Source organism: Nyctibius grandis, chromosome 5 (assembly GCF_013368605.1).
Source record: "Nyctibius grandis isolate bNycGra1 chromosome 5, bNycGra1.pri, whole genome shotgun sequence".
In the NCBI taxonomy this organism is placed as follows: Eukaryota; Metazoa; Chordata; class Aves; order Nyctibiiformes; family Nyctibiidae; genus Nyctibius; species Nyctibius grandis.
Window position 1 is genome coordinate 18659117 of NC_090662.1, and position 26036 is coordinate 18685152.

At 37.4% G+C, this 26036-nt stretch overlaps 1 protein-coding gene across 1 annotated transcript in view; it reads left to right on the plus strand.

The window, feature by feature from the left end:
* TBC1D22A (TBC1 domain family member 22A) overlaps nucleotides 1–26036 on the plus strand; it is a 200231-nt gene that overhangs the window by 22035 nt on the left and 152160 nt on the right. The window contains exons 5-7 of the mRNA XM_068402188.1: nucleotides 9573–9643; nucleotides 15537–15665; nucleotides 16567–16629. Of these exons, the coding sequence (XP_068258289.1) occupies nucleotides 9573–9643; nucleotides 15537–15665; nucleotides 16567–16629 (263 nt within the window). The remainder of the gene's footprint in view (nucleotides 1–9572; nucleotides 9644–15536; nucleotides 15666–16566; nucleotides 16630–26036) is intronic.

Sequence of the window (26036 nt, forward strand, 5' to 3'; positions counted from 1 at the left end):
AGAAACCAGGTGTTTAAAAGAAAAGCTGATGAAAACTGGATTTAAAAAGTGATACTGTGGCAACTTACAGACTAGAACTTAGTGTTTTAATTTTGAGATAAAAATGTCAAAATGATTTCACCCACCTCAGCTCTTTTTTTTTAAAAATTTAGACTCGTGTCTCAAGGTAACTTGAGAACTTAAACGCAAGTATTTCAGTTACGTGTTATCATTGGATTTTATGAAGTGGTCTGATGGGTCACTTTAAAGCCCATCTTAAAAACAGTAGTAGATACATTTGCTGTAAAACTTATGCATGTATTTCAAATAAAATGTACATATAATTCATACATTTTAACAGTATTATTTGAACTTAACTTCACTGACAATCTTTTACATATATCTAAATTGGTACTCTGTGTATACGCTTTGATTTGTTCTTGCCTCTCTTGTCCACCACTGCTACAGTGCTGTTAAACTAAGTCTTCTAGGAGCAACCTTTTTCCTGCTTTTATAATTGTTGTTGGGAAGGGCAGAGTTCTTGGTTTTCTTTCCTCTTGTTTTGGTGTTGGAAAGAGGAAAGCATAACATGAATTGGTGCTTTATTAATAGCCACGCGCGAGGGTCAGACTGTATGCTTTTGGGTTGATAATCATGAAAGCTTGCTGCTACACCTGAGAAGAATTCTTGCGTAACCTCTCTCAGTTGTAATGTATGCTGTTTGTCAATGGCAAAATGCTAGTTGAGCTCACTGTAGTGAAAGATTAGAACCAGCGTTTTATATGATTTTTGTAGTAGTTTGAGATCCTGGAATTTTGGAGGATTGTGATACAGGACAGCAGTCAGTGTTGGTGCAGGAATTGAATTATTACGTACCCAGGACTAATGCGTTGTGATGGAATTGACTTAACCCTTAGATGTGCAATTGTCTCTCTAACAGTTTCTGTACTGAAAGCAATTACCGTGCCACTTAGGAAAGCAAAAACAGAAACTAAAGCCTTGAGAAAGTTCAGAAGGATCCTGTATGACGTGATAACATAGTAGAGGAGGTAAAGTTCTGTGTCAAATAAGGAGAGTAGAACAGAAAATAAATCATGTCAGGCTAAATGCATGGAGACACTTAATCATAGTGTCACAGAATGGTTTGGGTTGGAAGGGACCTGAAAGATCATCTAGTTCCAACCTCCCTGCCATGGACAGGGACACCTTCCACTAGACCAGGTTTGAGCCCCATCCAGCCTGGCCTGGAACACTGCTAGGGAGGGGGCATCTGCAGCTTCTTTGGGAGACCTGTTCCAGTGTCTCACCACCCTCACAGTAAAGGGTGGTGAGAGTTTGAGAGAAACAACTTGCAAAAGGTATAAAAACTAGCATTAAATGCTTTTTCTCAAATATAGTGGGAGAAGGAGCGTTGCCAAAGATTCTGTAGCCCCAGCAGGCAATCCAGGTATAAAAAGAGCACACAGAGAGGATAAGGCTCTGGCAGAGAAACGTAAATAATTATCTGTGTTCAGCATGCAAGAATGTAGTGAGGTATTCACTCCCAAATCCTCCATTATGGAGAATTAGTCAGAGGATCTGTTTCAAATAAGTGTTATGTTGTAAAACAAAAATGTTTTGTCCTTGGTGTATGTTTTTACTTCCACATCTAGTGCTGAGGTTTTCTTCCAGAAAGAGCAGTCCTTTGAAACCCAGTCTCATAGGATATGTATGTTATTGTTTGAAATTATACGACAGCCCAAGCTATCCTTAAAGGAAATGTATGTTCATTGCAGAGTAGTGTCAGGAATGAAAACTGGTCTCTCTTGAAACTTGCTGAAGTCAAACATTGAAAATGGAAGAGAAAGGAGGAATAAAGAATGACTCCTTAGTTCAGTGAGTCCTACAAGTAGTTGTTTATGTTTAGCCTAGAAGTGGAGGTTTCATTTGAAATAGTGCCATAAATTAAATTCTCTTTGTCAAAATTGTCTTTGCTTGGTCCTGAACATAGAAGAAAAGCTCAGCTACATCACAGGATAGAAAGTGTTACTATAATAAGCTATACTCCAATTTATTTGCATAGTTCTTATCTTTGGCCTTAAATGAGTTACTTAAGAGTAAGTGGAATTTTTGTCCTGCGTGATTTGTCACTGATTCAGTCATATGCTCCACTTTTCTGATTCTGACAGTAGATTTGCATCTTTTCTTGTTTCATGCTTGTTTTTTTTTTTTTGTCTTTGCATGGGTTGTTGTTAGAGGTTGATACCCATGTTTGTGCATAGATTCCTATTTGAGTTGTGTTAAGGGAGAAGAGGAAAAAAAACCACTAAGGTTAAAGAGTAGAGAGAGTTCAATGGGGTATAGAGTTGAGAATGAGCAATTGATGTTACTTGAAAGTAATAAATGTAGTTTCCGAGTTGCAACTTATTTGCTATTTTCTGCACATACTATGCTTGTAAATGGTGTGCTTGTGTGTAACAGTAGCCAAAACTTGAAGCTTTAACAAACTGATTGTGTAAGGAAGTCATAAACTGATGCATAAGATCTGTTTCCTTTCAGCCAGACTACCAGTGACACAAATAGATCAGACCCGGTAAAGCATACATACTGCACAAGGGCTGGTGGAGCGGTGTGATGCACAGTGGGAGATCACGTGCTTTTGAAGACTTGGGGCCTTCGTTGTTATTAAACCAACAGTGGAGCTTGTAATCATGTTCTGGGATGGAGGAGAAATACATATATAATTTGTAGATGTGTTTAGTTAAGGCAGATATGTCTGTCTTTATTTATAAACTATACAAAATACCATTTTTCTAGTGTCATTCACATTCTATGCTTACATTGCCTTTACTTGTTCTGACCGATTCCTGCCTTTTTGGCTTTTAGAAGACTATTGGCTTTTAGAAGACTATAACCAGAGATACTGTTACTTATGATTTAGTGATTGCTGGCTTGGGGATTTACTTGACATGGAATCATGGGTGGAATTGAAACTTGTTGCAGATGTGTTAGGGCTGCAGGCAAATATCTAAGCTGCTGACTGCCCTGCTCCATGGCTGAGTTAACTCCTGAGGGTGTGGAGCACTACTGGAGGTCATGTGAGAAATTTCTGAACATGACAAACAACAGTGTGAGAAGCTGACAGAAGTTATAGATAGCACCCTATGGGTGCCTGGGTTTCACAAGTAGTCAAGGGGGAATTGCGTGAGAAATGTCCACACAGTGCCATTGCATGGAGGGGAGCACAGGGGCCACTTTGTAAGATGCAGTGTAACAAGACCAGCAGTGCCTTGGTAATCATTTCAGAAATACCAGATTTGGGTATAGTTGTAGCAAAACTGGGAGCACAAGGGGAGGAAGTAATTGGAGTGCTTTATTAATTTGGGGCAGAGAAAAGGAGGTAGAAGGGTGGTGGAAAACCAAAGATCAAGTAATGGAAAAAAGGGTAAGGTGTGTGACCAGGTGCTGTCTGGAGCTACCTGTTGGGCAGCTTGTGCTTGGTCATTGCAGCTGGAGTCTTGACAATAAACTAAACCTGTTAAGACCATACAATACAAGTTAATCCTGCTTCAGCTGCTGTGAGGACTTAAGGGAGGAAGACTTCCTTGGCTGGCAAGGGGACACCTGCGTGGGTGAATCAAGAATCCTGTTATCATTGGCTTAGTGCCTCTTCCAGGCCTGTTGTGAAGCTACCACTCCATAACAAGACTGGTATTGAAATATGTGATTTATAATGCCTCTGGTCATTCACTGCCAATACTATTAGACTGGATGGTAGTTCTTGCTTTTGACAGTCATTGAGAACTTGTAATATTATAGTTGTATCTTGTCTGCTTTTGTACACTAGAAAACTGGAACTGCATGTAAATCAGATTAATGGATCCATCTTCTGCTTGCTTTGGGTAAATTGAAGTTGCTGTGACCTAAACCTGTAGCACATGAATTTACAAATTTGCCTTTTAATTGCAACACTGTTCTTAATCTCAGATATCTATTATGAAGGTGGCTGTTTCTGTTCTTCAGAATGCAAAGATTTTGTTTTAACTCGAAATTCTTGGATAAATGTCTATTCAAGGCCAAATATCAAGATCTTCTAAAGATGATCACTTAATATCATGATAACATAGTAATTTCTTTGTTTGGGAATTTTTGTCCTCCGTTCTGCTGCTCACCATCACCCTTCTCCCCATACTGAAAAACTAGTCCCTCGAAGCTATCACCATAAAGAACCAATCCCCGACAACCAAAATGCCCGTTCCAAATAGTAATATACTTAGACTTTTGTTCTGTTTTGAAGTAGCAGACTGGTTTTCATCTTTTTCTGATGTTTAAAAAAAAAAAGAAAAAAACCCCTTTTTCTTGGTGTTTGCTTCAGTAGTGTCCACCTATTCTTCTTTGAAACTATCCTTAATGAAGCCTGTTCCTGTCCAGCTGTGTGCTGTACCCCAGCTGTGCTGTGTGTCATGGCAGAGCTGTTTGCATGATTATTTTGTGTCATGTGTATTCTTGGGTTTTCTTCAGAATCCATTAGTGGCTCTTTTCCATTGTTCATGACATTCCATAGCTCTTTGACTTTAGAACTACTTTTTGCTTTCTGTCCTCAGTGTACAGCAACCAGTCTCTCTGCTGTTGCTCTTAGTGCATCTCTGTGCCCAAGGCTAGGTTTTTATCATGAATGGACAATCCTGGGTGCCATTTCCTATTTAGTATCAGCGAAATTCAGGAGTCACTTGTTTAATATCGGAGAACTTCAGTTGCTTATTACATCTCTTTCCCATTGAATCCCTCGTGTTTTCAGTGACAGCATATTTGCGATGAAGTATATTTGTTGTGCCAGCCTGTGATATGTAGTTCAATTTAAACTTCACCGTCTCTCTTAATCAGTGTTTATAGTCTGTACAAGTTCTGCTTTCATTGTTTCTTTGAGACTTTGGTTCACACTGAACTCCAGTAGTATCATATTTTTCTAACGTTACTGATCTTTTGCTTATCCTATATTCTTCCAGTGCCTATCAACTCCTTGAGATGAAGAATAAGGGAGGAATTTATTAGGATACCACCAACCTCCTTGGAGTCATGTGTATAAGCATGCTTTTGTGCTTCTTCCACCCATGTGTATTTACTGTTCAGACGTACTGTGAGCTTCTTAATGTTTTTTGAAGGCATATGATGCTGCTGCCTATATTTTGCTTGGACTCTCATATATTGCAACTGCTTTTCCTGATTTTGATACGTTGTATACTCTTCACATGTATCTCAAAAAAAGTTGGAAGAATAATATATTTCTGCAGTAAGTTGACAAGTGAGACAAAAAATAATTCTTGTTTTATTTTTACAATACAGAGAGAAATAATAGAAATAATAATTTTACTCATTAACTTCCAAGCTGATGGCTAAAATCGCATGGCTTTTATATTATAGAATGTGAAAAGTACTATAACATTACATATGATGTATACTTGCTTCATAAGATAAAATACTTTTCTAGAGTGGGACAAATCTTTTTAAAAGAGAATATAATAAAAGAATAATCATGTTTACAAATGCAAACAAACTTGAAGTTTTAAAAAAGTTATTGGGTAAACAGAGTGAATATAGTTCATGACAGCAAAATTGCCTAAGTTACAAAATTAATTTAGAATTAACTTGGGTTTAGAAGTAACTCAATGCTTAAGAGATAAAAAGCATTCTTTTAACAAAAAATTCAAGATAAAATTTTCTTGAGAGAAGTTGTTATAGCAGGACAAATGTGTTCAAAGTTAACTAAAAATAATGAAGACCATATGAAAAAAACCCTGCAAAACTTGCTGTCTAGAATTCATTTTTAGAAGCCATACCAGCAGTCTGGTGTTTGTAAGTTAAAAATGGAAAATAGCCTAAGCTGTAGAGGGGTAACATGACAGCAAGAATAATTGCATTAAAGCATACATTTTGTCTTTATGATTCTGGTGTATTTAAATGTAGTTTGGTGATATACTGATCGTCTACAATAGCTTGTCTTTGTGAAATTGAATAAAATTTTATTTTTCTGGTGGCAGTTCTTGTTACAGGCTTTAGATTATAGAAGGTAAATGAACATTTGGACTTTATGTAATTTTTTTCCTTTCTAATGCACATTCTCATGTTAATAACATCTGTGATGCAAAAAGTAGTTAAATTTATTGTTGCAGTTTGGTATGAGTAAGAAAACAAGAGAGCATCGATCTTGGATTATTCTGAGATAAAGAGCAAAAACCAGGTTCCTTTTGAAAATATTTTAAATAATTGTTTAGATTTTTTTTTTTAAGCTACAGTTCTGTTTTAAGGATGGTACCTCTTTTTAGTTAATAATTTTAAGGTTTTCTTAACTGTATAGTGAATTCTATTGGCCAGCAATGAAGACAGGTGCGGAATTTCGGTTGATGATTTGAGGGTTGAAATACAGCTGAAATACATAGGGATGAGGGCCACAAAGGAGGGAAATAAGGAAAAAGGAACTTTGGAGAAGAGGGTGAAATGGATAAATGGGACTCAGGAATGATCTGTAAGTAGGAAGCAGAGGGTAGGAAATTAGTGTTAGAAGGGACAAAGGTTTTCTTTTGGTTTTGTAGTCTTGCTACTATCAAGGAACCTTGTTATAACAGTGAACATAGTCCTTGTTACTACTATTTTGTATGTACCTCAGTAGGTGTTTCTTCTGAGGTACCTCTGTGCTTAAAGAAGGGGAAGTAAAAAGAGTTCAGTGCCTTGCCATAACTAGATCTTCTCTGAACCTAAAATGGCTCTCAGTCTGCCAGTTTGGGTTTCCCTGACCGAAGCTCCCTTGTGTTTTTTGTTTTGGAGTTGGGACCAGTAAAATGAGCTTAAATTTGTTTCTGCCTGATAGTGTACGTTTTTCTTTCCAGATTGAAGAACAGGCAATAATCTACCTGTGCCAATTAATAAAGAGCGAGGGCAAGGACTGATATTACAATTTTGGGGCAAAGAATACTTGCTGTAAATGATCAGCTTGTTGGATAGGGATGGACTGTAAATAAGAAAGAAAATAAAATGTAATCAGTTACAGTGAGTATAGTCATGTTATTAACTGTAGTATACTCACTGTTGTCATAGACATGATGGGTAAGCTACAAGTACAAGGAAATACAAGACTGAGGAATCTTTTGTTTGCTGGAAATCAAGTAAGTCAGTTCATATTTGTTCTTATACTTTTTCCTTTAGTATTTGGTATTCTAGTCTTTGGATTGCCCAAGGTATGTGACTGAGTGTATCTTTGGTCATGCTCAATATGATGTTCCTCAATGGTTGGGTATTTTGCTGTTTTGGTACGCTTACACAGTAATATATGTCTAAATATAATTTGTATTGATCAAAAATAACCTTGACTTACTTATGTACCCTTGCTTTAATAAGGTGTCACCTTGACATCCTTGTATTTCTTCTATAGGAAAGATATAAATTAGTTCATTTCAAAACAAAACTGCAGAACAAACCATGACTTTAAGTCAAAAACATGTTAGGAGATTTTTTTTTTCCTATTTTTCCTCTGTCAGTGTATTTTGACTTTTTCAAGGGTTTGAAAGGCTGTAGAAAAGATAAGCTTCTATTAATGAAATGTATTTTTGTCAAATACAATAGTATTTAAAGCTTATAGATGAAAGACAGTTTCATTGGTGTTATAAGAAAGTAATTTTTTTTTTTTAGACTAGATTCAAGACTTGTAATAGATACGTTCACTTTGATATGATGGGCTTTTAATGTCTTGTGTCTTAATATCTGTTCTTCTCTGCTTTACTGAGTTTCTGCTGTGTTTTGATCCTAACACAGCATTTGGTCACTGTTTGGCTTGGATTTTGGTAACGTAGCCTCACTGTTCTAAGTCAGATCTTCGTGCAGCCGCTGTTGTCTTGGTGAGCCTACTGCTAAGAGTGAGAGGGAAAACATGACTTGTTGAATGTATATATCCAGTACTGCAAAGCTTTTCTTACTTGAACAATTGTTGGTAAGCCCATGTCTGTTTGGAATGGTCAGTCATGGTTGGTTTGAAGTGACCACCCTAAAACCACTAATCTACCCGTGGCCATAACAATCTTTCATTTCTGCCTTCTGCTAATTTTCTTCTCTCTGTACTTTCGGTAAGAAAAAGAGATGGAAGTATGAATTCATCCAGCTGGATTTTTTTTTTGCCATGATTTATTAATGCTGTCATCTCATTTTAAGACAAAATAGATTTTGCAAGTATCATTTTTGCTAGTATGTATCTAAAGTAAAAATAGGGCATCTTAATGATCAGGTAACTTCATACAGCAACTCCAGGTGACTGGAGCTTTTTGTTTACTTTAGCTGATGCTTCTTTGAGAAACTTTATTGGTAATTAAAGATTTTTTTTTTTTTTCACTATTTAGTCAATATACTTTTAAAATCAAATTCCTTTCTCTTGGAATATTTTTTTTTAAAATATTGTACTGGTTTCGGTGGACTATGTTTTCATTCTTGGTTAAAAGTAGTTGTCAATGTGTCTAGAAATAATTGTCTCTATGATAACATACCAAGCTTAACATGGTAATTTGGGTTTCTTGATATTATAGATGCTCATTTCTTTTTAGAGTAGTAGAAGGAGGATGGGGGTGAGAGGATGAAGACAGATGTTGCTAATAGGAGTCTTTGTCTTAACAAAAAAATAAAGAGAATATGCATCTGTAAATGGCCAAAGTCAGTCAGTTGTGGTATCCACTCAGAAAGTTCTTATTCTAAGTACTTTCTCCTGTGCTTCACTTTTGTGTGATGAGTGGATACACAGAATGTTTTTAAAGTCTGTCGAAGCATAGAATTTGGAAAATACATACATATGGTAGACCATTCGCTGGCTTATACTTAGTTAATTCAAATATCTATATAATTATTTGGAATAAGTAAATACAAAGTAAAATGTAGAATTTAGTTGTTCTGTATTCTTTAGCAGGTTGATAATTTAAACTTGTGCAGTTTTAACCCATATGTTCTACTCACAGTAAGAAGAGAAATAGGTACAAGTAGATACCTCATAAAAAATTATTTCTTAGGGACTCTGTTAAGCATCTTTTATTTTTCCATTTTCCATGATTTTTTCCATATTTTTTTTTCACATAATAAACAGTTTTCACAAGACATGTGTGAAGTCCCACAGATTGGTTTAGCTGGGTATCGTATCTGACAGGCAGCTTTCAAGAGAAAGGAGTACAACATGAAAAATGAAAATATGGCATGGAATTAAATTCCAGCATTCAGGCATAAAGTATCATTCTGTTTCTGTAACTGCAAATCTCATTTTTTTATTAGTATCTGTATAAGCATATTATACAATAAGTCTGAGTATCTCTTGCATGTTAGTATAAGGCATGTATACTAAGAAGTAATGCTGACAAATACTCCATAAAGTTACCTCATCGCACTCAGTACCTATTGTCATGGGTATGGATAGTAACTATCCAGTATTTCATTAATTCCTTAGAGTTGCCGTATAATTCTGATTTCATTGGACTTTGTAAGAAGACATGATCATTGTTGTAAGCAACTTTGTGCTAATTTGAATATATCTGTGTATATTAATTGATAATAGTTTCCTTAGTTCTTATGAAATACTTCTCTCTTAATAGAAGAATTACGGAAACTGAGTTGGTCTGGCATTCCCAAACAGGTTCGTCCAATTGCATGGAAACTTCTTTCAGTAAGTTATATTTTTTTTCCTTCTTCCTTTGTATTTAGTAGTTATAGTTTTTTCAAGCATTGCAAATAATTTTGCTTGAGTTGTAATCCATCAGTGATACTTGAAAACATTGTGTCTTGTTGCTGAATTGTAATGAAAGTTCTGTTCTTTTGCTCAATTTCAAGATTAATTTGTCAAACTGAAAGGAGAGAATGAGAAGTAGTAGTAAATCATGTCAACTGTATATCTTTATTTTTCAGCCTGACTTTTTATGAAAGAAAGGCTTATGTGATAACAGTGGCCTCTTTCAACCAATTTTGATGGAATGGTGGAGAGTTCAGAAACAAGTATCTTACAGTTTTCTTGAAAATAGGCACACAGTAGGGGAAACAAAGCCTATTGGTCTCCTACAAAAGGCTTCATTCTGACTTCACATCAAAGTAACAAGAAAGGATTGACACTGTACTGAGGAAAAGCTGTGATGGGATCTTATGGGTTTTTTGGCTGATTTTTCTGTAGTGGTTTAAAATGAACAAATCTGGACCACTGTGGTCAGTTACCTTGTGGCATTGGCTCTCCTGATGTCAGACCTGTGAGTCCGTTCAGGGAGATGAGCTAATTGAAAAGATAATCACTTTTTTGTAGTGTGAGTTTTTGGATGACTGTGCTCTCTGAACTTTGCCCGGTGGTCAGAGGATTTTGCAACTGCAGTAGCTTGGGAGTAGGTTGACTGAAATACCATGGAACAGCACACAGTTGTGTTTCAGTCAGGCATCAGAGACAAACTTGTGGGAATCTGGGATTTGCTGGGTTTGGTGTTACAGAACTGGATTTTTTTTTTTTTTTTTAATCTCAGTGTTTGCACTGTATTTAAAAAGGTTCTTCTATGACAAATATATTGAATTTTTCCAGGAGTATTTTTCATGTCAGTCTTTTCAGCTATAATACTTGCGATGGCAAACCGTTATGCATTTTAACTGTTGTTTGCCTGCCTGTGGTTGGGAGAAGAATTTGTGAAGATGTTTGTATTAAAAAGAAGCAAATATCTTGTGCTGTCTACTCTCCAAAGGCTGTGAAAGACACTTTATCAGCAAATCTTCATGCATTTAAGAACTGTTTAAAATTCTGAGTTATACACACAACAGTTTAACACTATTGAATTTTTCAGAGAGTGGACTTAAATAGCTTTGCTTTTTATAGAATAATTCAGTGGGGAATGTGAAGTATTTACTTAAGATTGAGATTGATTTCCAGTGACTGAAAGAGTCTCTCTTGCTGATGATTGCTAAATCTGCAGCTTAGTTCCTTCTAATGCTAAATGCAGATGCAGCTTCTTAATGGTGGATATTCAGATGTCCTGCTGCAATTGAAATTAAACATGCAGTGTACAATTTTAGTTCTGTTTCCAAAGTTGCTGTCTGAGATTTTGGTAATGAAAAGAGCATTTCTTTTTTTTACCTCATGAAGTTCAAGATGACTGTTTCAAAACACTCAAAGTAAAAAAAATATGGCTAACTCCTGAGAGGCTGGTGGACAACAAGCTCACCATGAGCCAGCAATGTGCCTTTGTGTCCAGGAAGGCCAACAGTATCCTGGGGTGCATTAGGAAGAGTGTGGCCAGCAGGCCGAGGGAGGTTATCCTCCCCCTCTACACTGCCCTAGTGAGGCCACACCTGGAGTACTGTGTGCAGTTCTGTGCCCCCCAGTTCAAGAAAGACAAGGAACTACTGGAGAGAGTCCAACGGAGAGCTACAGAGATGGTCAGAGGACTGGAGCATCTCTCTTACAAGGAGAGGCTGAGGAAGCTGGGTCTGTTTAGCCTGAAGAAGACAAGACTGAGAGGGGATCTTATCATACTTAGAAATACCTTAAGGGTGGCTGTCAAGAGGATGGGGCCAGACTCTTCTCAGTGTGCTACCCAGTGACAGGACATGGGGCAATGGGCACAAACTGAAACATGGGAAGTTCCATCTGAATATGAGGGAAAATCTTCTTTACTTTGAGGGTGCCAGAGCACTGGAACAGGCTGCCCAGGGCAGTTGTAGAGTCTCCTTCTCTGGAGATATTCAAAACCCACCTGGACGCGACCCTGTGCAACATGCTCTAGGTGACCCTGCTTTGGCAGGGGGTTGGACTAGATGATCTCCAGAGGTCCCTTCCAACCGCAACCATTCTGTGATTCTCACTAAAAATTGACTTTGAAACACAGTAAGCTAAAGTGTAAGGATAGGTTAAGTTCTGAATCAGAGGACTGACAGTGAGGTTTACAGAACTGGAATTATGCAAAAGTTAACTGCAGTCACTTTCTTGCTTCCAATTCAGACCGTAGGCTTTCCATGAGCTTCAACTTCAAGTTGATTTTAGTTTAGTATTCTTGAGATTCCTAGTCTAGAGAAATTCCTAAGTGTAGAGTTCACTTGTCTTCTTGTTTTCATGACTCCAGTTCAGGATCCTTTCCAGTTTGATTCTTATCTTCAGCTACCTTGCCATACCTCTGCAAAGAAACTGTCTTCAGGTTATTTTGTTTTTACTTTAAAAATTCTATGTTTTTTTTTTTCTTGAGTAAGATACTTCTGAAAGGTGTGTGTGTGTGTGTTTTTTTGTTTTTTTTTTTTTTTTTTCGTGTCACCAAATAGCAATATTTTGAAAGTTCTCGGATTTTCTTATGTAATTCTTACCATGATTTCTTATCTAGTAAGTGGCCCTCAATTAATACAGTTTGGGAAACCAAAGATGAGTCATTTAGTAATCATTACTTTTGTATACTGTAAGGTAGCAGCTTATTTCATCATCTTTCCAAAGTGGGGAAGAAAAAGTGCTTTGAGTATTTGTGGTCATAAACTCCATGATGCTTTTTTTCTAATGGTAATTCATTTTTAAGTTACATTAGTTGTTTAAATGTGTTACCTATGTACTGTGCATATGTTACCTACCTGCTGCTGTACGTCTCAGGTGAGAGGGATAACGTGATAATCTTTTGTGCTATAAGGTGCACTGGGAGCTATTGGGGAAATCAGTGTACAAAAGCAAAACTATTTTGGTTAAAGATCGGTTGCAAAACCAAAAGACCAGAAAACCAAAGAAACCAAAGCGTAGTTTAGAGCTAAATTAAGGCTGGATGTGTTTGTTTTGGAATTATTCAGAGGTCTTACTTAAAAAGCCCAAACTATGATTTATGTGGGGAACTGAGTACAATTGGTAGTATCTGAGGCAGAACACGATTGTCTTGTTTGTAAAATCAGCGTTGAAGTTGGAATTTTTAAAGTGTGATTTTAAAAAATTGAGCAGATGAGATACTTAATACATAGTCAAAAAGTTAATAATGTTAACGTGTTTGATGAATATGGTTTTTCAAAGGGAAAGCATATGAAAATCAATATAATGCTCAGGGGCTGTTGATGTCATGCATGTTTATTGGTAACAGTATATTAAAAAAATTACATGATTTATTTTTTAAAATATAACAAAAATGTTAAGTATGCTGTACCTAAACAGCAAGCAGAACTATTCAGACTCACTTCTCTTTTGAATAACAAAACTAAAGATGTGGTTGCAAGAGCCTTCGCAGGAAATTAATGAATAAATGGATTAAACTCTCCACCAATTTATTCCCTGATGATATGTTGCAAGCCTTTCCAACTTTTAAAAATAAAACCTAATTTGTAAAGTGAATAGGAAACAAGACATGTCCAATTGAAAGATTACTTCAGTCTTTGAAACTGAATAATGGCAAGAAGACTTGCTGAGAAAATATTGGTATCCTTCGAACAATCACATTTGATCTCACAAATGAATTCTTTTCTAATGGAACTAAGATATCCTAGAGGAAAAAAAAAATCCAACTGCTGAGAATAAACGCGAGGCAGAATTCAATATTTAACTTAATACGAAACACTGGGACAGGATATTAAATGTCAGACTGAGTCTTGAGGCAAAAGTTAAGCTGGTGCAATTTAAAGAACCTGGAACCAGACACAAGTTGCTACATCTTAAAAGATATGGTTTTGCCAAAGCAAGTACCTCTTCAGGTATCTGAAATGTAATATGATTTGTACTTAATATGTTGTCTTCTCAACGTAAGAAATTAAAATATACGAGAGTAACATTTTGAATGGTTTTGATATAGAGATATTTTAAAAAAATCTGTTGATGTTTTAGTATGGTGTGTCGTTTTTATTTTTCCCTAAATGTTGAGCAAAACAGAAGTTAGAGAAATGGGATATGTTGTTGGATTGTTGCAGGAGAGTAATGTAATCTGTATACTTAGAGTGTTTAATTTTATTGTATAATTAGCAATTTTAGCATGTTAGGTGTACCCCTTCCATTTTTACTTACAGTGGTTAGGACAGTATAAGAAGGTTGTTCTTGTAGTTAAATGCACAGCATCTTATTAGTTACCTGAGGTGGCTATGGCCCATTATATAAGTGCAAATATATGCTGCACTTCTAGTACAGGATTTTTTGATGTTATAAGGATTATTTTTTTTAAGGAAACTTAAATCTGACATAAACTTGATTTCTCTGTTTTACTAATTACCATTAGTATGGTGATAGCTATTATTGTGGAAGGAGAGCTTTTGTAATATTGGCAAAAAATATTTTAATTTGAATTGACTAGTGAATAATACGATTATTAGATTTTTCTTATATTATCTTGGATGTCCAGATCTCTTTGAAAGTCATCTATCTTTGGAATGATTCTTATACAAAGTATTTTTTCAGGACTGCCATATATGTAAAATATGAACTAGCTTTCTTTTTTTGCAGGGTTATGGGATATTGGTGTTGATCGTTTGAAATCAAGCCGCTTACAAGAAAGCGCTAACTATTTCTGAATGTTTAGGAGACTTTTTGGTAGCCAATTACATGGATAATGGTGTTTCTGATAAGCGTACTGTATATATAAACTGAACTTCTAATGATTCATGATATTCCCTTTCGTTAAATGCTGAAATAGTAACCTGAGCTGCTCGTTTTTTAAATGGAAAGCAGGCTGAGGTGCCAGAAATGGCGATCACACTGGACAAAAGAAGAAAATAGGAGTGGATTTTCTTTTTTTTTTTTTGAACATTGGGATTGTCAGATATATACAAATGAGTTCAATGAAGAACCATTCAGATATATTCTGTATTTAATGCAACAATGCATAATTCTGCATATCTGACACATGACTTCCTTAGCTTGTCCATAGCGTTTGGAAAATAAGATGATATTTATAAATTGCTGTTGGGAAACAACTAAGGAAATGTATATCTAGTGTTCTGACATCTCAGAGCCCTGTCCCTGGAGCTGTTGAGTCGTTTTCTGTGATGAGACTTATAATAACCTGTTGAGATGAAATGAAAGCTTGACATTATTTTTTCTCATCTGAAACAGTGAAATAATGTAGCTGGAATATTTCTAAAGTTTTTAAATTAATACACCATTGTATGATAAGTTTAACCATAATTTAAACATATTTGCTAATGTATATCATTCCTATTTGAAGGCAACTGAGATGATATGCATTTTCTTTAAAAATTTAATAAAGTGACTCCAATAAGGGCCATACAGGAATGCAGAAATTAATGAAATTATATAGCATTACATTTATCTGAACTTATTTATTTGAGCTTTTCTCTGTGGAAGACAAAGATCATCTTAGAATTCTTGATAAGAAATTGCTTTTTAAAGGTGGAAAAACTTGAAACTTTTTCTTGAAAAAACAAAACCTGATTTTAGTAAGGTGTTTCTGTGAGAACTTCTGTATCAGTTGGAATGATTAGAAAACTGATTTACTAAAGGATTATTCAGATCCATATAGGACGGCATTGCACTACATCAGTTTATTAGCTTTCCTGTCACATGTAATAAAATGCCAGCGGTGTTTTTTGTAAGGCAAAGAGTAATATCCTTTTCATTTTGTTTTTTTCAGGGCTATCTTCCTGCAAATGTGGACCGCAGAGAAAGCACTTTACAAAGAAAACGCAAAGAGTATTTTGCGTTTGTTGAACAATACTATGATTCCAGAAATGATGAAAATCACCAAGATACCTATAGACAGGTACAACACCTATTAAAGTGGCTTGTATCTACAGAACATCTGCTAAAGAGCTTAAAGATATTTTTGAAGTTTGCTACTGGTTTTCTCTTTCTTTAATCTTACTTGATAGACAGCTCCCTAATCAACTGCAAAAATATGAAATATTTTTCTTCTAATGTCAGCTTTAGTCATTCTATGTGGTGCTGCCATGATTTTCTGTTTAAGACTAGTAGGGTTTTCAAATCTTTCACCTCCTGCTCAGACCATCCATGAGTGAGGATGGTAGAGGGAAAGTATAACAGTGGCTGTTTCTTACTGGCTCCATGCTTCTGCTTAAGAAGTTGAAACTGTATGATGTGCAATAAACATAGGCGTGTCAAACTTTCTTGCCCAACCAGATAAGCAGATAACCTTTCTCCAAGTTTTGTATAAAATGAATAGTTTGTATCACTAAGTGCGGACTAAGCAATCCTTTAACCTTCCTTAGGACAGAAGCAGCTGAGTTCTTTCTTTCAGCTTCAAGCCTGATCTTTAGTAGCAAGAAGTATGTATGACAGTGTCAACTGAATATGACTTTACAGAAGTAGTAGTATGTATTTACTCATAAGTACTCTAAGGTACTAAGTGTTGCCAATATGACTATAATTTGCGAACAATCAAAATGTGGTATAAGGATCCTAAAATGTGAAAACAAAGTATGTTGTTTTTTTTTTTTTTAATTTTGCCTCATTGATAGATTAACAATGACTTAAAGGTTTGGCTGTATATTTTGAAATACAGTAAAACCATGTTATTCCAAAAATAGTGATACAATGAGTTTGTAACTGATACTGTAAAACTGTAGGTTTGTTTTGACTATTGTGTTGTTTAAAAAGTGTGCTTTTGGTTCCTTTTTACAGTATTCTTTTTTCTGTCTAATTAGATACATATAGATATCCCACGCATGAGTCCTGAAGTTTTAAGACTTCAGCCCAAAGTAACAGAGGTAAGAATGATGTCTAAAGAACTATTTTTCTTTTTAGAAATAATTTTATTAATGAGTCTGATACCACAGCATTGGTTATTAATTAATTTGACAACACTTGCTATTTTGACTCAGAGCTAGCTTAAATAAAGTCCAAAAAAAAAGGATATTCAAGTACAAGCTGAGAATAACAGTGTAAATTAATAGTAAAAGGAAAGGCATCTCATTAGTCTCCTGCATCAAATCCGTCATTTTTTTTCTTCAGTCTTGTGCCTTTGAGGTTTTTTTTTTTCCTTCTTTGCTTTTTATATATTTTGTTAATAATGTATTTTTGAAGTAATCCAGGGCATAGTTCCCATTGTTCTACGTATTTGTCAGAATCATTCAAGGTCTGGAAATTCTTATCATAGTCTTCCACTTGGGAAATTATCTTTTTGTGAATTTGTAGCATGACTGGTTTGTGTTTCTTACTTGATTTTGCTACTTGGGAAGTTTTATATGTTGAGTACACTTTTTAAATTCTTTTACTACTCTAGTAGATATACATTAATGATAAATATGTTAATCAAATTTCTCTATATTGTTGGGTAATTCAATCCCACAGGGACTTTTCTTTGTAAAATATATAGGTCATAAGTAGTATAGGTGGTGTGAATGAATCATCCTCTTTGAATTATTTCTTTTAATCCTTCAATTTCTCCTTTCTAATGGTTCCAGTTAGACCTTCAAATGTACTTTTATGTAGGTTCTGATGAATCAAAGAGTAAAGTAAGAAAAATAAAGGGAGAAGAAGGGAAACAATACCAGCAGGAAATAAACTATTAAAGAAATAAATAAGATCAGTGTCAATGTTGTAGCTAGAAATGATCCAGTAAATGAGATTGGATGGGAATATTATTTCATGAAAAATTGGCTACAGAAAGAAGAACGCTCAGATATTTCTAAGAGGAAAGAAATATTTGAACTGTATCAGCAATAGTCTCTTAAATGCTCCTAAAGATGTATCTGTGTTCAACATAAAGTGGTGGCTTTTTGGGGGTGGGTGTTTTACTTCCTTGCATTGCAAGATTAAACTGTTCTAAAGGTTTCAATGAAGATCATCTGTCTCTCAGATGAATATGACTGTGGTTCAGATGTACAGCAACTGTGTTTTTGTAGTTCTTCGTTTGGGTGAACGTACCCCAAAATGATGTTGGTCCCCCTGCCCCCGTGTTTTAGTGAAGGAGAAATTAGAAGCTTTTTAAATTATCTGGTATAAGAATCTATGTATATTTTTGTTTTTAAAGGAAGATAGCAAAGTACAAAACATTTCTTCAAGAATGACTGCTAGACAGTGTGTTTCTAGATTACCTGAACAATTGTAAAAACAACTTTAAAATAGAAATTCCAGGTAAACATTTTCTGTAGAATATATTGAATGTCCTTTCTTTTAACCAAATTATTTGGATGGGAAGTAAAGTAGCTTAATAAAAATGATACCAAGAGACAATCTTTGGAGAATACCGTGAAGTAAAGTGTTATTTAGTAAAATTATGAGATTGTCAGATAGGAGTAAAACAGGGAACTGCTGGGCAAACTCAAGTGGAAGAAGAGAGTGTACAGATCATGGAAGGAGGGGCTGGCCACTTGGGAGGAATATAAGTCTGTTGTCAGAGGATGTAGGGAGGCAACTAGGAAAGCTAAGGCCTCCTTGGAATTAAACCTTGCAAGAGAGGTCAAGGACAACAGAAAGGGCTTCTTCAAATACATTGCAGGTAAAGCCAACACTAGAGGCAATGTAGGCCCACTGATGAATGAGGTGGGGGCCCTGGAGACAGAGGATAAAAAGAAGGCGGAGTTACTGAATGCCTTCTTTGCCTGTGTCTATACTGCTGGAGGCTGTCCTGAGGAGCCCCGGACCCCTGCGGCCCCAGAAGAAGTCAGGATAGAGGAGGAGTCTGTCTTGGCTGATGAGGGCTGGGTCAGGGACCAATTAAGCAACCTGGACGTCCATAAATCCATGGGCCCTGATGGGATGCATCCGCGGGTGCTGAGGGAGCTGGTGGAGGTCATTGCTAGGCCACTCTCCATCATCTTTGCTAAGTCATGGGCAACAGGAGAGGTGCCTGAGGACCGGAGGAAAGCGAATGTCACTCCAGTCTTCAAAAAGGGCAGGAAGGAGGACCCGGGTAACTATAGACCGGTCAGCCTCACCTCCATCCCCGGAAAGGTGATGGAACAACTTGTCCTTGGTGCTTGTCTCTAGGCCTGTTAAGGATAGGGGGATCATTAGGGGCAGTCAACATGGCTTCACCAAGGGGAAGTCATGCTCAACCAACTTGATAGCCTTTTATGAGGATGTTACCCGGTGGATAGATGATGGTAAAGCTGTGGATGTGGTCTATCTCGATTTCAGTAAAGCGTTTGACACGGTCTCCCACAGCATCCTCGCAGCTAAACTGAGGAAGTGTGGTCCGATGATAGTGAGGTGGATTGTGAACTGGCTGAAGGAAAGAAGCCAGAGAGTAGTGGTCAGTGGGACAGAGTCCAGTTGGAGGCCTGTGTCTAGCGGAGTCCCTCAAGGGTCGGTACTGGGACCAGTACTATTCAATATATTCATTAATGACTTGGATGAGGGATTAGAGTGCGCTGTCAGCAAGTTCGCTGATGACACAAAACTGGGAGGAGTGGCTGACGCGCCGGAAGGCTGCGCAGCCATTCAGAGGGACCTAGACAGGCTGGAGAGTTGGGCAGGGAGAAACTTAATGAAATATAACAAGGGCAAGTGTAGAGTCCTGCATCTGGGCAAGAACAACCCCATGTACCAGTCCAAGTTGGGGGCAGACCTGTTGGAGAGCAGTGTAGGGGAAAGGGACCTGGGGGTCCTAGTGGACAGCAGGATGACCATGAGCCAGCAGTGTGCCCTTGTGGCCAAGAAGGCCAATGGCATCCTGGGGTGTATTAGAAGGGGTGTGGTTAGCAGGTCAAGAGAGGTTCTCCTCCCCCTCTACTCTGCCCTGATGAGGCCGCATCTGGAATATTGTGTCCAGTTCTGGGCCCCTCAGTTGAAGAAGGACAGGGAACTGCTAGAGAGAGTCCAGCGCAGAGCCACAAAGATGATTAAGGGAGTGGAACATCTCCCTTATGAGGAGAAGGCTGAGGGAGCTGGGTCTCTTTAGCTTAGAGAAGAGGAGACTGAGGGGTGACCTCATTAATGTTTATAAATATGGAAAGGGCAAGTGTCATGAGGATGGAGCCAGGCTCTTCTCAGTGACATCCCTTGACAGGACAAGGGGCAATGGGTGCAAGCTGGAACACAGGAGGTTCCACTTAAATTTGAGGAAAAACTTCTTTACGGTAAGGGTGACTGAACACTGGAACAGGCTGCCCAGAGAGGTTGTGGAGTCTCCTTCTCTGGAGACATTCAAAACCTGCCTGGATGCGTTCCTGTGTGATATGATCTAGGTAATCCTGCTCTGGCAGGGTAATTGGGCTAGATGATCTTTCGAGGTCCCTTCCAATCCCTAACATTCTGTGATTCTGAGTAGAAACCTCTAGGATCTTGGACTAGTTTTGTCTTATTTTATTTGATTAAGCATGAAACAAGATATATTTATGACTGCTCTTAAGAGATGGTTAATACATTTCTTTAGATTAGATGCAAACTTGATAATAGTTTGTAGGAACACAGCTTTGTATTTACTATGGATATCTGCTTTTTCCATAATACAGCTAGAAATGTTAGAGTAAACTTGTATTGATAATTAAAGAAGATATGGTTAAGGTTTTCTAACATTTCAAATGTTATTTTTGTTAAATATTTAGTGTGTTGCGAAAAGCATCCTATAGTAAGACATTGAAAAGACTTAGAGTTACAGTATAATTACAATCCCTTTTTGGTTGAGTGATTGACATAGAGCTAAAGAGTTTATTTGAGAATTTGGAAAGTATATTAATGTGAAAAACATATTAGTGCAGTATTTTTTACAAGCAGTCACATCTGAAAGGAGATTTTTTTTTTTTTTTTTTAATAGTTTAGATAGATGGGCCGAGACCAACGGCATGAGGTTTAGCAAGAATAAGTGCCGGGTCTTACACTTCGGCCACAAGAACCCCATGCAGCTCTAGAGGCTGGGGGAAGAGTGGTTAGAAAGCGGCCCGGCGGAAAGAGACCTGGGGGTGCTGATTGACAGCCAGCTAAACATGAGCCAGCAATGTGCCCAGGTGGCCAAGAAGGCCAATGGCATCCTGGCCTCTATTAGGAATAGTGTAGCCAGCCCGTCTAGGGAAGTGATCGTCCCTCTCTATTCGGCACTGGTGAGGCCGCACCTTGAATCCTGTGTCCAGTTGTGGGCCCCGCACTTCAAGAAAGATGTTGAGGTGTTGGAGCGAGTCCAGAGGAGGGCGACCAAGCTGGTGAAGGGTCTGGAGGGTCTGACCTACAAGCAACGGCTGAGGGAGCTGGGGTTGTTTAGCCTGGAGAAGAGGAGGCTCAGAGGTGACCTTATTGCCATCTACAACTACCTGAAGGGAGGTTGTAGTGAAGTGGGAGTTGGCCTCTTCTCCCGGGCAACTAGCGATAGGACAAGAGGACATAGCCTCAAGCTTCGCCAGGGGAGGTTCAGGTTGGACATTAGGAAGAATTTCTTTCCAGAAAGGGTTATTAGACATTGGAATGGGCTGCCCAGGGAGGTGGTGGAGTCACCATCTCTGGATGTGTTTAAGAAAAGACTGGACATGGCACTTAGTGCCATGGTCTAGTTGACATGGTGGTGTCAGGGCAACGGTTGGACTCGATGATCCCTGAGGTCTCTTCCAACCTGGTTGATTCTGTGATTCTGTGAATTATAATTAATCTGAAAATAGACTGGTTTAATGAAAATGCTGACAGTCAATGTGAGAACTAGTAGACGCTCCTAGAATAAAACACTTCTTATTTTAATTACTCCCAAGCACTAATAAAAAGGAAATACTGTGTCTAGGTAACTTCTTGCTGAGTGAGATCTGATACGTCAGTAGAACTTCAGTAGCCAATATCATTTAGTGAAGTTTTAGTCTGGAATGCAGCTTCAGTTAATTTTGTGGGATCATTAAACATGTGAAATTTTTTAGGTCTTTTCCTGTTTAATTGTCTTTTGGCAGATAACAACATCGCTCAGGTAGCATATTCATTTAATGTGACTTACTGAGATCTTGTTTGCAAATACTTTTTCATAAAATCAGCATTGTTTTCATTTGTAGTTATTTGTTAACCTTGTCCACAGGTATGTTTTTTTAATGCTTCATTGGTTATGTGCATCTTAAATACTGCCTTAAAATAAACATATTTTAAATCCACACTGTTTAGAAACTGTGATTGCTCTTGCAAGTAACAAAGAATTGCTCCTTAAATGAATTTAGTCTGTTGCATACAGCCCAATATCCCTGTTTGGTGCTCATACTTACATTTCTTTGGTTTGAATGTTTAGTAAATTGAGCCACGTAGGAAGCATAATTGAGCCACATAAATAGATGGACATACTTCTTATCAATGTGATCAAGGCACTGTACAGCTAGAGTACTGCTGCTTTTTTTTTTTTAAAAAAAAAAACAACCAACCAAAAAAAAAAAACCAACCCCCCAAAACCTACAACCCCGCTCACCCCCCAAAAAATTCCCTGTCCACACTCTTTCCCATCCATCTTTCCTTCTCCAGTCCCTTTTTTCTTCCCTAGTGAGTAGTAACGAAATGGATGGAAAAATGATAGAAAGATTGGAGGAGTGAGATGTGACAGCTGATTAACATTAAAAAAAGGGATAAAACAAAGGTGTATTTTAATATTCTGATAGTTGGGAGTGAGTAGTCTTGAGGTGCATAAGAATAAGAATGTGAAAAGGATGGATAGCCACAGTTAGTGGGATAAGGAGAAATCTAGGAAGTACTTGAGGTATAAAGAAGTGATAGAGATCTGATTTAATTTTTGCTGGTCCATCAGTATCCTGAACTTTACAGAGTCACAGGATCTTCAAGTGTTAGATGTTTTTAGAGCTCCACTGATCTCCTAACTAGATGTGTGGGCTACTTGCAGGGTGGGGTTGCATATGTCTTTGCCTTTGCTCTCTGTCTGATCCAAGAGAGGGAAACCCAACTTGCTTGATGTCATCTTACAAAGACTAGGAAGGGTCATGACATCCAACTTCTCCCTTGTTTCTTCCTCTCCCTTTCTGGGTTTATGGAGTCCTACCCTAGCACAGCCTGATCCCTTCCTACTCCCAGGGGCTCAATGCAGACAGGGGCCTTGTGTTGTTCCCAGAGATGACTTGCTTCTAGGGAGGGGGAAGATGTTGCTGGTCCCAGATGAGCATCGTTCACTTCCCTTTTTTAAGGTGACATGGCAAGAGGTATAAAGAAGAGAAGGGAATTGGAGTATGGATCAAAGGCAGGTTTCAAAGGGTGGTATAGTGTGCAAGACTGTTATTGTGGATATTATGATTTTTTTTGTACATATTAATTTTTGATCCTGCAGAGATTTAGAATAATGTACTACTACTAGGAAGAATGTTACTCAGAATGAGGTGAAGAGATTGTAGGTGACAGAGCTAAAAAAATTTGCTAGTCAAAAGACCAGGAACATAATGTGTATAAGCTTCATAATGTCTTCTGACTTCAATTTCCAACTGTTGCTATTCCAGGATTTTTTGTTCCTTCTCTTGGTGGTATCTGATCCTCTGTTCCCAAAGGGCTTTTCATTAGAGTTAATAAAGCTGGTTTAATTTCTGAACTTGGAATTTGATTTCGGTAATAAAATGCTTCATTTTAGAAAAAGGTGTTTTGAATCTGACATGTGGAAATAACTCATTATATCTTCCTCTCAAAATCTGTTTAAAGTGTTTATTTTTTATGGGAGTAGTGTAGATCCTGGAATGGAGAGGGCAATGTTGAGGCGAGGACTTAAAGGACTGAGAATAAATAGATAGTGGCTCTTAAAGAGGAAAAGAGAGGAGTTGGAGGACTTCCCTCATATAGTTCAGTCGAGTTTATTTTAAAGATGAATGTCTGTAAGTGTAGGTTTAATGAATTTGATTAGTTAATGTGGAATAGTCTGTAATTTATTATTCATTTCTGTTTTATCTTTAACTGAGTTTTGTTGAAAGGGATAGTACATGACTGTTACTGTTTTCCGCCTATGCTTGCATTATGTGGGAGAAGTAATTTCAAGGAAACAACACGATTTAAAAATAGTTTATAAACTAATCCTCACTTTTTTTTTTTAGTTAGAGAAACAAAAAGCAAATTCTCAGAAGTTCTCATGATTAAAGTTTTGAGGATTTTGGAGTGGCAAAACCCACAAGAAATTCATAATCTTCATTTTAAGCTAATGGATTCTTCTCTTTATATGAATATCGATCTTACTGTTATCATGAAGGAGAGTTAAATTCAAAGGAGAATAATTGGTTAGTAATGACATCTGATGAGATGTAGTGGTTCCTAGTGGAAAAGTAATTCCAGTTTTTGTTACTGGTTTGGAAATCAAGAAGGAAACCTTTTGGGAAAGTGACCTTTTTAATGAGTCCTATTTGAACACAGTGATGAGTGCTGTACAGAAACTTAAATCAATCTGCCTTTCAGGTATTCAGTGCTCATTTTCTTTAAATTCAGAGCGGTAAATGAAACTTTATGAAAATGGGTAGGAAATTGAAAACACTATTTCAGTGCGTTTTTGTTGAATTTCTGATTAGATGCATTTGGGTGTATTAAAGCTGGTGTGCCAATCACTGGGTGATCCTTGCTGCTCAAAAATATTAAAAAAACCCCGCAAAACCCCCAAAAAAACCCAAACCCAAACAAAAACCCCAACTCCCCCCAGATCTTAGTTTTCATACCTGGGTTTTAAAAATGCTTTGAAATCCACAGGCATCTCAATTTGCAATGCAAACTATGTATATTATCAGGTTCTGAGGAAAGGGAAAGATAGGTGGTACAAATTTTGGGGTGGTTTGACTTGAAATAGGCCTTCACAAAACACTATTTTAACAATGGGTATTTTGATAGCTGTTATTTCTTGCATTACTGATGGGGCGATTTTTTTTTTTGTTTGTTTCTCACTGCATGCATATTTTGTAACCACATCACACAAGGAGTTTTTTTTGTTTAACCTAGTGCATTGATACAAAAATCGGAGATCTCCAAACCCCCTTGCTTTCTAACTTTCCTCACTGACGTGGGAATCTAGGTGCGGCTGGGTAAGGAGTCCGAAAGAAAACTCAATGACACCAGAGTGTGTTATTAAGCAGGCATTCTTTATTGCAGCGCTGGGCAGCACTGGGGATTATCCACCATGAGTGCTCCGCCGGTTTGGCAAATTTTCAGAGAATATATACCATAACGTTATACATAGTCATAGGATTTCCGAGAAGTCATTTACATAGCCATGAGATATGCAAATGTCCGTTCGCATGCGCAGTTGTTTTCCCTGGTGGTCGTCGGGGGTCTTCAGATGAAGGCTTGTAGTCTTCCTCACTGTGTTCGCTGATTGACCCCAGCTTCCGCGCAAACTCCGTCTGAGGATCACGTAGGCCACGTCTTTCGAGGTAGCTGTTGCAATTCCCTTATCTCATGCATCGCCCATCCTATGGCCCAGCCATCTGAAGTGAGACCATCCTGGAGCCTCCTTATCTTACAGCCATTACCACTTTTCAAATTGTAAAAGCTTCCCTTTGTTTTGTATATCTATGTTAATCGAGTGTCTAAGGTATTTTCAACATCCCTTGCTCTTGGGGACCCCAACTGTTTCAGCATAACACCATTTCACATTCAGCAATTGCTGTATAAGTAGGCTTTTCTAGTCACCTCTATCTGATATTTGTTTTCAAGAAAGTTATTTGTATTTGCAGTGTGTTAAACATCCTTTATTTGAAGCGAAACACAGAATGATAACACTGATAATAGTGAAAAACTAATGTTACTGAAACTAGAAATGGCAACTGAGAGAAGCAGGAAGGATGGATGTGAGCTAACTAAGCTAGACAGATTTGCAGTTTTCCAATAATATTAAAAATATTACTTAAACAACTGTAATTTCATAAAGGTATAATTATGTAAAGTGTAAAAGCAAGCTGTAACTGGCAGAACTTAAGGTCTTTATACAGTTGTTGATGGACAATGAAACCCCACTGGCTATTGCTTGGTGGGCAGAGGTTGTTATTTTTTCAGTTTAATATGCAGTGCATATTAAAAAGCAGGAGGTTACAGGACTAGCACCAAGAAGAATTTATAGCTAAAGGAATAAGCATCTTGGCTAATGAAAACCAAGAGGCTTTTATGGAGAACTTGCTAAATGAATACCTCCCTTTCTACCTAATCTTTACCCCAAAACCAAAATCACACTGAGCAAAAACTGAATCTTAATTGTAGCTGTAATGGATCAGACGTGAGCTGCCTTAAGGCTTGTGTTTCAGCACCCACCAAA